The following is a 12,482-nucleotide window of genomic DNA, read 5'->3' as shown; positions in this document are numbered from 1 at the left end:
ACAATCAATTTATAACGCATTCTTTTACATGTTTCATGATTCCATTTACAGCAGCATAGATAGATTTACTGTCTAGGTGTCTTGTATCATTTACCATGAACTTGAACATCACTCCTTCTACCTCAACAGTGCTCCATCCGCCATCCTTTTTCATACCTTGTCTAAGCTGAGCCCTAACCTTGACAACATCTTCCCACTGGCCCCTGCTAGCATGAATGTTTGATAATGCTACCCTCCAAACTATGCCTTCGGGATCCTGGATAGACAGCTTCTCTGCTACTCTTTCAGCTATGCAGATATTTCCATGGAACCCACATGCACCCAATAAAGCATACCATACATCATCGCTTGGTGTAATAGGCATTTCCTTTATAAAGGCTTCCGCTTCCTCAAGTTTTCCCGACCTCCCTAACAGATCCACCATGCAAACAAAATGTTCCATACCTGGTTCCACTCCCCACTCTTTCTGCATGCGGTTGAAGATTTCGTAGCCTTCTTCAACCAGTCCTGTATGGGAGCATGCAGAAAGGATGTTGGTGAAGGTGATAGCATTAGGCTTGTACGGACTGGATGTATTCAGCTTGGAGAAAGCCTGTAGAGCAAGCCTCCCATTTCCATTGATTCCGTATGCAGCAATTAATGTATTCCATGAACTTGGATCTTTTGCGGGCATTTCCTTGAAGATTTTCTCTGCTAAACTCAACCTGCCTGATCTTCCATACATGTCTATCAAAGCATTTTGAATGAAGATATCAGATATTAATCCAGCTTTTGTTACGTAACCATGAATAATTTGCCCTGGCATGAGTGAAGACAAGTTTGAACAAGCTTGAATGGATGCCAATGTGCTGATGAAATCTGGACGCATCTCTCCTCTAGCGTTGCAGTGCATATGTTTAAATAACTCTAAGGCTTCATGGAATTCACCATTTTTTATGAGACACGTAATCAATGAATTCCAGGAAACAATGTCTCTCTCATTCATCCTTGCAAAGACTCGAATGACTGAATCGTTTTGCTCATTTTCTGCATACATGTCGATCAGGGAATTTTCTACAACACAAGAAGAAAATCTATGCTTGATTAGGTAACCATGGAGTTCTTTCCCCAGCTTCAAATTATTGGAATGACCACAAAACTGCAGGAGAGTAGCCATTGTCGCCGGGTTAAGATATTGTTCTTCACCATAAAAACAATATCCTGAAAAAAGTTGTATTCCATCTCTGAAGTACCCGTTAGTTAAGTACATCTCAGCCATAGAATTCAATACAAGTTCCTGTCGACACCACCCCAGTTTTGAAACCAACCCATGAACACATTGTATTATCTGCAGTCGTCCAATGAAGGAACATGCATGTATAATGCTCAAAATTGTCACCTCATTCGGCATAACGCCGTCTTCTTGCATCCTGAAGAATGCTAGAAGCGCTTCTTGCATGAATCCATGTAGCACAGAACCTGAAATAACACAAGTCCAAGAAACAACATCCCTGGAACTAAATCTCTCAAGGAGCTTAATTGCATCTTCTAGAATACCAGATTTTGCATATGCACTAATCAAAGAGTTCTGCAGAAAGTTATCTTCGAGAAGTCCACTCTTGACTATGTAACCGTGTAAAATACAGATGAAACTAGGATTGAAATGTTGTGCAACAGCTTGTAAAGCAGCTGCTAGCGTGAATTCGTTGGGGTACTCATTCTCCAGCATCTGAACAAAAGTGGAAACCCCTTCGTCAGGCAACCCGTTGTAGCAGTAACCTGAAATCATCGATGTCCATGATGCCACGGTTCTCTCAGGCATATTATCAAACAGATTTTTGGCTTCTTCAATACATCCACATTTCGTGTACATATCCAGAAGAGAGTTGTTAACAAAGACACTTGTTTGCAACCTAGACTTCAGTACTACGGCGTGAATGCAAGAACCCAATTCTAAATTCCTGGAACCAGTGCATGATCCTAGTAATTGGACTGTTGAAACAGAATCAAGAGCTAAAAGCTGATATGATAAGTTACGGCTTGATAATGAATTTCGCAATCGATAAGGGCTGTTATCCTTAGTTTTCTTTCCTTGTCTAGGAAATTGGAGAATAGGCAAACTCTGCACAGTGATCATCTGAAACAGCCAAGAATTTTACAACCAATGACCAGAGAAAGATTCTTATTTCAGTTTATACCTGATAATTAGACTATCCCGCCCGAAATTTAAAATTTATACCACTCCAAAATCAAAATTTAAGCAAAAACATTAAATTTAAAAAATAAATTTAAACAAAAATATTAAATTTATTTAAAACATCAATCCAAGATAGACTTAAACATTTAAAACTTGAGTCTAATTTAATTTGATCCTTTTTAAATTTATAATATAATATAATATATTATTTTTATATATTATTTTATTTAAAACACATAAAAATCATGTTAAGATAATATATAAAGATTTTGATAAATAAAAAATTAAAATTTTAAATATTAAAATATAATCATATAAATATTTTGTAAAAATAAAAAATTATATAGACAGACATAAAATAAATTTAGTTTAATTTTTACAAATATAAATAAATTTAGATAAAATTTTAAATTCATGTTTTAATTGGATCAAATTTAAATAAAAATAAAATATGAGTATACTTAATCCGGAACCGAACCATCGGCCAAGCAAGAATCGAGAGGCCTAATGTTACTTGTCTAATGGTAAGAAAAAAAAGGAAGCCAAACATAACTTCGTATTGTAAACTGAGATGTTGCATTTACATACCCACCAATACAAAACTAGGTAGTAACATTACCAATACAAACCGCCCACAATGACCACCGATAAACTTACACTCGAAACATAAAACTATTGGACACGCATATTTACCGACTATATATGTTTTTTTTTTGGGGGGTGTTCCATGTACTATATATGTCATTTAACTACTCAATCGACCTCTTCCATCTTGCTTTCCTCGTTGGTCTCTTCCTCCAAAGATGGCATGTCAACGTCGTCAACAGCAATTTCATCATCATTAATGCTCAAACCCAACTTCAACATTCTGTGAATTCTTCCTGCAAATGTGTTGGGATCATCCAGGCTAAATCCAGAAGTCAAAAGAGCAGTCTTGTATAGTAGAAGTACCAAGTCCTTGACTGATTTGTCATTTTTGTCAACTTCTGCTCTCTTCCTTAGCTCCTCCATTATGCCATTGTCTGGGTTGATTTCCATTGTTTTCTTGCTCGACACGTAAGCGCTCATGCTGTTATCTCTCAGAGCCTGGGCTTTCATGATCCTCTCCATATTGGCCGTCCATCCGTATTCTCCGGTGACCAAGCAGCAGTGAGAGTCGACGATTCTATCAAACACAACCACCTTCTCAACCTTGTCTCCTAGAATCTCTTTAATCGTCTTACAAAGGTTCTCAAATGACTTCTTCTTCTCTTCTCTTTTCTTCTTCTCATCTTCCGACTCCTCATCGAGCTTTAGCCCTTCTTTAGTTGCGGAGACCAGTTTCTTTCCATCGTACTCCTTCAATTGCCCTACAGCATACTCGTCAATAGCATCGACCATGAACAACACTTCGTACCCCTTTTTCTTTAGTCTCTCAAGGAAAGGTGAGTTCTCAACTGCTTTCTTGCTTTCACCAGTAATGTAGTAGATATCTTTCTGACCTTCCTTCATCCTAGTAACGTAGTCCTTTAAGTTGGTCATCTCGTCACCACTCTTCGTAGAATAGTACCTTAGCAAGTTGTTGGGTTTTTGACACACTTTAATCGGGTAAAGTAAGAATTTCAAACAGAGCACCGGCAGCAACGTATTATACCCGGATAAAATATGAAGAAAAAATGCTTGGAGTTCAAGCTTTTAGCTACTGTCAAGAATGAAGAACAGAACTTAGAAGTTTTTAGAAGGCAAAGAAAGATGGAGCATATGGAAGAAAATCTGATAATTTTCATTCATTGAAACATTGGCTTAAAGCCATTACATATACCAGTCATTTGGCTGGTCAAAAGATTAACAAATCATTTACCTAAACACTACCTAACTCCACTAATTACATAGGGACTAGGTGATTTTGCTTGCAAACATAAACAAAGCTGGTGATCAGCTCTATCAACATCAAATTACATCAAACATAAACTAAACTAAGTTCAAAATGAACTAGATTACAAAAGCATAGTTAAACGGTAACAAAATGTAACTGAGACGGAAAAGAAGCATCAACCCCTTCAGTTGCATGTATTTTACCCGGGTAACTTGTGTGTATGAATTCTTGCACATACTTTACCCCGATAACATAAGTGCATTAATTTTCACGTGCTTGAATCTGCATGGGCTGAATGGGAACTAACTTCAACACTCCTCCTTAGTTTCCATGCTTGTAACACCTAGCTGCTTTCTCAGTTTTATAAACCTTGACACACCAAGGGCCTTTGTGAAGATATCAGCAACTTGTTCCTCTGAATTACAATGAATCAGCTCCACCTCTCGAGCTTGTTCCATCTCCCTTATCACATGTAACTTGATGCTGAAGTGCTTCGTTCTGCCATGGAAAACAGGATTCTTTGCAATTGCAACAGCAGACTTGTTGTCACAAAAGATCTCTGTTGCCTCCCTTTGATATAGGTTAAGATCAGCTAGAATTTTTCTTAGCCAAATGGCTTGGTTCACAGCATTTGCAACTGCAGCATATTCAGCTTCTGCTGTTGATTGAGCCACCATCGATTGTTTCCTTGAGCTCCAACAAAACATGGTTGAGCCAAGGGTAAAAGCATATCCAGAGGTGTTTTTCATATCATCACTTGAACCAGCCCAGTCACTATCAGTATAGCCTTTCAACTTCAAGGTTTCAGCTTTGTTGAATAACACACCATAGTCAAGAGTGCCTTTGATGTACCTTAGCACTCTCTTTCTTTGGTTGAAAGTCTTTGGACATTACAGCAATGCATAAACCTTGATAACATACTTACAGTAAACAAGATATCTGGCCTAGTTGCTGTCAAATATAACAAGCAGCCAACTAGGCTCCTGTAAGTAGACTCATTAACTGGTTCATGATCTCCTTGGCTTGACAGCTTCATTCCAACAGCAATAAGAGTGCTTGTTGGCTTACAATTCTCCATCGAGAACTTGGACAAAACCTTCAAGGCAAATGTTCTCTGTCCCAAGAAGATTTTTCCTTCTATTTGGCGCACCTCCATTCCCAAAAAGTATGTCATTAGCCCTAAGTCAGACATTTCAAACATGTTCATCATTTTGGCTTTGAATTCAGCCAACATATTTTGATCTCCTCCAGTCACCAAAAGGTCATCGACATAGAGGGATACAATAAGCTGTATTTCAGCTTCATTCTTCTTGACATATAGTGTTGGCTCATTAACACTTCTGTTAAATCCCAAACTGACCAAGTAGCTGTCAATTCAAGCATACCAGGCTCTGGGAGCCTGTTTCAGGCCATATAATGCCTTCTTAAGCTTGTACACCATTTGTTCTTTGCCAGACACAACAAATCCTTGTGGCTGATCAATGTAGATCTCTTCTTCAAGGAAGCCATTAAGAAATGCAGACTTCACATCAAGCTGGTAGATTTTCCACTGCATCTGAGCTGCCAAGGCAATCAGCAATCTAATGGTGTCTAGCTTGGCCACTGGTGCAAATGTTTCCAGGTAGTCCAGACCATATTTCTGGCTGAATCCTTTGACTACAAGCCTGGCCTTCAGTTTGTTCAAGCTCCTATCAGCATTTTGCTTGGCTCGATAGACCCACTTTACTCCAATAACCTTCCTCTTGACTGGTCTAGGAACCAATTCCCATGTCTGGTTCTTCTCAATCATGGCAATTTCATCAACCATTGCTTGTTTCCAGCCTTCATCAGCTTCAGCTTCTTCAAAACTGCATGGCTTCACTATGGCAACTTGAGCCCTTTCATAAATTTCAGCCAAAGGTCTAGTGCCTCTGACTGGCATGTCATCAATGTCCATATCAGGACTATTTTCTTCAGGCTCTGTTTGATCAACCACAAGTTCTTCAGAGACAGCTTCAGGTTCATTCTTGTCCCAATCCCAACAAGCATTCTCATCAAACACTACATCTCTGCTCACTTGGATTTTGTTGGTTAAAGGATCCAAGATCCTATAACCCTTTTTTACCATACTATACCAGGTTAAAATACCGAGAACAGCCCTTTTGGACAAATTGTCCCTCTTAACAGCTGGTACTTGGCTGTAACATAGGCAACCAAATACTTTCATATGAGCCAATGATGGCTTGAACCCGAACCAGGCTTCAAAAGGTGTCTTGTGAGCAAGTGCTTTGGTTGGAAGCCTATTCTGAATGTAGATAGCAGTGTTGACAGCTTCAGCCCACATGGTCTTGGGCAAATTCTTCTCAAACAATAAACATCTGGCCATATCCATCAAGCTCCTGTTTTTCCTTTCACTAACCCCATTTTGTTGGGGTGTGTAGACATTGGTTAGCTGGTGTTTGATGCCAGCGTCTTTGCACAAAGCTTGGAACTGAGCTGAAGTGTATTCAGTTCCATTATCTGACCTAATGGTCTTTATCTTGCAGCCTACTTCTGTTTCTACTGCAGCTTTGAACTTCATAAATACTTGAGCAACCTCAGGCTTATGCTTCAAAAAATAAACCGAGCAGTATCTGGTAAAATCATCAATGAAGAGAATAAAGTACCTGTTGCCACTAAGTGACTCAGTTCTCATGGGGCCACAAACATCAGTGTGCACTAGTTCCAGCTTGCTTGATGCTCTCTAGGTGGTGTTTGCAGGAAATGGAAGCCTAGCTTGCTTTCCCATCTGACAGACTTCACAAACATCTTCATTCTGAACTGTCTTGGTGAAGTTTTCAACCATTTCCTTACTGACCATCCGAGCCATAGACTTAAAGTTAGCATGCCCAAGCCTTTGGTGCCAAAGCTTGGAGTCTTCAGAAGAAACAACATAAGCATTATCAAAGCCTTTATTCCAGTCCACAACAAAGCTCTTTTCTGTCATGGCTACTGACATGAGCATGGATCCACTTGGATCACTAATTTGACATTGATTTCCTTTGAACACCACTGTATAGCCTTCTTTAACTAATTGAGCTATACTTAACAGGTTTCTGTCAATTTCAGGAACTAACAAAACATTTGAAATGATTTTGTTACCTGTTGGAGTGTGAATAACCACATCTCCCTTTCCTTCTGCCTTGATAAAGTGGCCATTGCCAACTTTAACTTGTGTTTTACAGCTTCTGTCTAAGGACTTGAAAATAGCTGCATCTGGTGACATATGGTTGGTGCAGCCATTGTCAAGAAGCCAACCATTTGAGTCTTTCTTCTGAGCAGCTGAGCAGGAGACTGCAAAGACCTGCTCCTCATTATCACTGCCTTCTTCAGCTACCCGAGCTTCAGCCTTGTGTTGTTGGTTTTGGCCAGGTCTGCCTTTTTCTTTGCAGACCCTTTCAACATGGCCTTTCTTTTTGCAATGTTGACACACAGCATCTGGTCTGAACCAGCATCTGGCCTCTGGATGACCAGGTCTTTTGCAAAATCTGCAGAGTCGATCTCCTCCTCTTGCAGCATTAGGCTTAGGCCTGTTTTTCCAGTTCTTCTTGCCCTTATAGGCAGTGGTACTTGAGGTTGCTTTAGCTTTGGCTTGAAAAGCTCCCTTTTGGTGCTCCTCCATTCTACTGGCTCTCCTTTGTTCCTGAGCATAAAGAGCATTAATGAACTCTGTTAGAGAGATGGTTGCCAGGTCTCTCGAATCCTCCAAGGATGAGATCTTTGCCTCATATCTTTCAGACAATGTTGAGAGCACCTTCTCCACAATTCTTGCCTCATTGAACTGTTCTCCTAGCAATCTTATGCTGTTGACCATAGCCATTATCCTGTCTGAGTACTGCTTCACTGTCTCTTCTTCCTTCATCTTGAGATTTTCAAAATCTCTTCTCAAGTTTAGTAACTGCTGCTGCCTAGTTCATTCAGTGCCTTGGAACTCCTCCTTGAGCTTGTCCCAGGCCTACTTGGGAGTCTCACAAGCCATGATTCTAGTGAAGATAACATCAGAAACACAGTTCTGAATGCATGACATGGCCTTGTGCCTTTTGGTCCTCTCATCTCGCATGTTGTCCGATTTGAGCCTTTGTTGGGTTGGCTCGAGTGGAGTAGCTCAAGATCTCGTGTTGACAACTTCCCACGATCGAAGGCTGCAGTAAGTCCTCATCTTAACCTGCCATATGTGGAACCCTTCACCATTAAAGACTGGTGGTGCAGCAGGAGAAAAGCCTGATGAAGCCATTTAATTTTCAACAACAGGTCCTCTAAGATGAAAGCTCTTGATACCAATTGTTAGGTTTTTGACACACTTTAACCGGGTAAAGTAAGAATTTCAAGCAGAGCACCGGCAGCAACGTATTATACCCGGATAAAATATGAAAAAAAAAATGCTTGGAGTTCAAGCTTTTAGCTATTGTCAAGAATGAAGAACAGAACTTAGAAGTTTTTAGAAGGCAAAGAAAGATGGAGCATATGGAAGAAAATCTGATAATTTTCATTCATTGAAACATTGGCTTAAAGCCATTACATATACCAGTCATTTGGCTGGTCAAAAGATTAACAAATCCTTTACCTAAACACTACCTAACTCCACTAATTACATAGGGACTAGGTGATTTTGCTTGCAAACATAAACAAAGCTGGTGATCAGCTCTATCACCATCAAATTACATCAAACATATACTAAACTAAGTTCAAAATGAACTAGATTACAAAAGCATAGTTAAACGGTAACAAAATGTAACTGAAACGGAAAAGAAGCATCAACCCCTTCAGCTGCATGTATTTTACCCGGGTAACTTGTGTGTATGAATTCTTGCACATACTTTACCCGGATAACATAAGTGCATTAATTTTCACGTGCTTGAATCTGCATGGGCTGAATGGGAACTAACTTCAACACAAGTCAGCAAGCTTGGCCCTGTTTTGGCTATCTTCATGAATACCCAGCTTGATGTTCTTGGAGAAAGCGTCGTAGAACTTCTTGTAGTCATCTTTGTTTTCAGCAATCTCAAAGAACATTTCAATGCATTTCTTCACCAGATTCTTTCGAATCACTTTAAGAATCTTGTTCTGCTGCAGCATTTCACGAGAGATATTCAAAGGAAGATCATCAGAATCCACAACGCCTTTGACAAAAGACAGATATTCAGGAATGAGTTCTTCACAGTTGTCCATGATAAACACCCTCCTAACGTAGAGCTTAATATTGTTCAACTTCTTCCTTGTGTCAAAAAGATCAAACGGGGCTCTCCTGGGTACAAAGAGGATAGCCTTAAACTCTAGCTGTCCCTCGACAGAAAAGTACTTCACGGCAAGGTGGTCCTCCCAATCGTTTGTGATACTTTTATAGAACGAGGCATATTCCTCCTTTGTAATCTCCTCCGGCTTTCTCAACCAAATTGGTTTCTGCTTGTTAATAAGTTGCCACTCATGGCTCACCTCCTTAACCTTCTTCTTCTTCGACTTCTTTTCTTTGTCCTCGTCTACCTCCTCCACGTCCCCTTCCTCTTCCTTATTTGTCTCCTCATCTTCATCATCACTGACCTCCTTCTCAGTTGTCTTCTCAGTCCATAGGTAAATTGGATAGCTGATAAACTCCGAATGCTTCTTCACAAGATCCTTTATCCTCCTCTCCTCCAAGTACTCCAACTAGAATATATAAACAAAAATAAGACATCAATAACAAGAGTCATATGCAAAGAATTATTAAATGCACCACCAAATTAGCAACAAATTATAACTCACCTGATCTTCTTTAAGGAAGAGGGTAATCTTAGTGCCTCTGCCGAGAGGTTCACCACCCAAATCCCGGGTGACAGTAAAAGACCTACCAGCCTGAGACTCCCAAATATATTGCTCATCATCATTGTGCTTTGTTGTGACAATCACCTTCTCTGCTACCAGGTAAGCCGAGTAAAACCCTACCCCAAACTAACCAATCATGCTGACATCAGCTCCCGCCTGCAATGCCTCCATGAACTCCTTTGTTCCAGACCTTGCAATTGTCCCTAAATTATTCACCAGATCTGAACAAAAATACCAAGTTACAATCCCAAATTCGAATAGGTGAAAAATAACTTATACTTTCTAATTGAAAAGATTGTTAACTAATTAAGTACGTACCCGCTTTGGTCATGCCAACACCACTATCGACAATAGAGAGAGTTTTATTTGCTTTATCAGGGATGATTCTGATAAAGAGCTCCGGCTGAGCATCAAGCTTGCTCTTGTCTGTTAAGCCCTCAAATCTGATCTTATCCAATGCCTATGAGAAACCAAAACCAAAAGCATTTCATACTCTAAATCAAACATATCAATCCCTCTCTAACCGGAAAAAGCAAACAAGAGAAAATAACAAATAGTTCTTTCTTGCTAGCCAAAAAAGACAGGAAAAAGAAGAAAGCTTTTGTTCAACATCTACAAATAACCATGATACAAATTAGTTCCAAATATTGCCATTTTCTCCATATCCAGATTTGAAGTAAAGAAAATAACCAAACAAGAAATGGTAATACGTAAGAACCAATTTAGCTAAAAGCTGCGATAAAAACAGGCAAATCCAAAGAAAACATTATGTTCCTCTGTTTTATTCTCTCATAGCAAAGAAGCAGAAACAGGAAAGTAGAAACAATTAGGAGACATTAAGGACATGGACGTACATCAGAAGCATTGCTGATGAGCTCACGAAGGAAGATCTCTTTGTTACTGTAGAAAGTGTTAATGATCAAGCTCAAGAGCTGGTTGATCTCCGCCTGGAATGCGAACGTCTCCGACTCTGATCCCATATGCACGTCCGCCATCACTTTCAGATCAAACGATCGGGAAATTAAGAAGAATAAATGGAGCGCACGATTTAAGATGACACTGGGAAATTTCTTTCTGAATTTCGCTTTGGATTTTATCTTGAAAGAAAGAGCAGTAAGAGACGAAATATATATGATAGAGAGAGAGGGTAACGGGAAGGTCTTGGAATTTGGTTTTGCGCGGGTTCTAGACTTTTCTTTTTGATTTTGTTATACTTGTCTTTTCCCATTTTGTCCTTAAACCGCCCTTCTCCTCCAGAATCTTCGTTCCAGGATTTGGTTCGGATGGTAAATTGACGTCGACGCCGTTTTACATAACTGAGATAAGGCCCAATCATAGCGTTTTTAGCATCCATATATGTACGTATATATATCTGATCTTTGGGTTTAGTAACTTACTGGGCTTTCGAGAAAATCACTGGGTTTTTCATGATCGATCATTTTGATTCCGGATGAAATTTTTTCAAGTTTTTGCTAATCTAATTCGTTTTTCTTATTTTAATAATGAAATATTATTAAATCCAATATTTCATCATTTTATACATCCTGTGATAAGCAGAATAAATCACCGTAATATCCAAATTAAAAGATGCTTTATTACGTTTTTTATTTAAATGAATATATGCTTTAATTATTGTTATTTTTAATGAAATATTTTAATTTTAAATAATTAATATAAGTAATTAATTATCAAAATATGAGTAAAATACAACAGGTATTCTAAAATTTGCATTTCTATACTTCAAAAATAAACATTTTGTAATTGATTAAGTCTTAACTCAATTGGTATTGACATTATTGTCATTGTAAGAGAATGTGAATTTTAACGTGATGAAACACTTTTATCCTCTTATTTAAACTTTGAGGGTTTATCATAAACATCGAGAAATATTTTTACTTTGATAGAATTATATTTAAAGTAATTTTAATATGTTATTTTAATTAATATTTTATTATTATCATCCATATTTATTGAAAAAATGTGAAAGTGAAAATAGACATCTTTAAATTGAAATAGAGTAAATGACTTGATGGAATAAGAGTAAAAAAAAATTGAGATTCAAATTTTATATTTTAAAATTTATGGAATTAGACTTATTTTATCTTTTATGTTAAATATATTTAATAATTTTATATTTTATATTTTTAACAACATATAACATAATAATAATATATTTTTGAAAATTTAAAATTTATAAGATCAAAATTTTAGCAATGATTTCAACTCTTATAGTTTTTGCTAAAAATAATTATTATATTATATTAAAATAAAATTATATTTTTGGTAAAAAAACCTTACCTAAACTAATTTCCTAACACTAACATGAAACTACCCTACCATTCCACTATTTCCTAAGGAATATCTATAAACAAAATTGTGTTCTCTATTTTGATCCCAACCATGTGCCTTGCTGAATTGTTTCGCCTAACATACGAATATTTTAATAGTTTCTAAAAAGTTCCAAGATAGACCTTGGAAAACAAAATGGTTTCTGTTCTTCCATATGCGCCATGCCAAGAAACCAAAAAGAGTAGGCCAAGGAACTCCATTCCTCATTATCCACATTGAGTTCGCCAAGTTTACCCTAACTCAATTTGAAAGGTTGCTTGAGAAAAACTAGGGTTGGTATTCTTC

General features: G+C 38.0%; 1 protein-coding gene and 1 pseudogene across 1 annotated transcript; both read right to left on the bottom strand.

The window, feature by feature from the left end:
• Positions 1–4: 4 nt before the first annotated feature.
• On the bottom strand, positions 5–2,116 carry LOC108470221 (pentatricopeptide repeat-containing protein DOT4, chloroplastic-like). The gene has a single exon (XM_017771495.2). The coding sequence runs from the start codon at positions 2,114–2,116 to the stop codon at positions 5–7; it is 2,112 nt and encodes a 703-aa protein (XP_017626984.1).
• An 813-nt stretch (positions 2,117–2,929) lies between these two features.
• LOC108469102 (heat shock protein 83-like) lies at positions 2,930–10,942 on the bottom strand (annotated as a pseudogene).
• Between the last annotated feature and the right edge of the window lie 1,540 nt (positions 10,943–12,482).

This window comes from Gossypium arboreum, chromosome 8, assembly GCF_025698485.1.
Source record: "Gossypium arboreum isolate Shixiya-1 chromosome 8, ASM2569848v2, whole genome shotgun sequence".
Lineage (NCBI taxonomy): Eukaryota > Viridiplantae > Streptophyta > Magnoliopsida > Malvales > Malvaceae > Gossypium > Gossypium arboreum.
The sequence above is the reverse complement of the archived record's forward strand: the minus strand, read 5'-3'. Positions and strand labels throughout refer to the sequence as shown.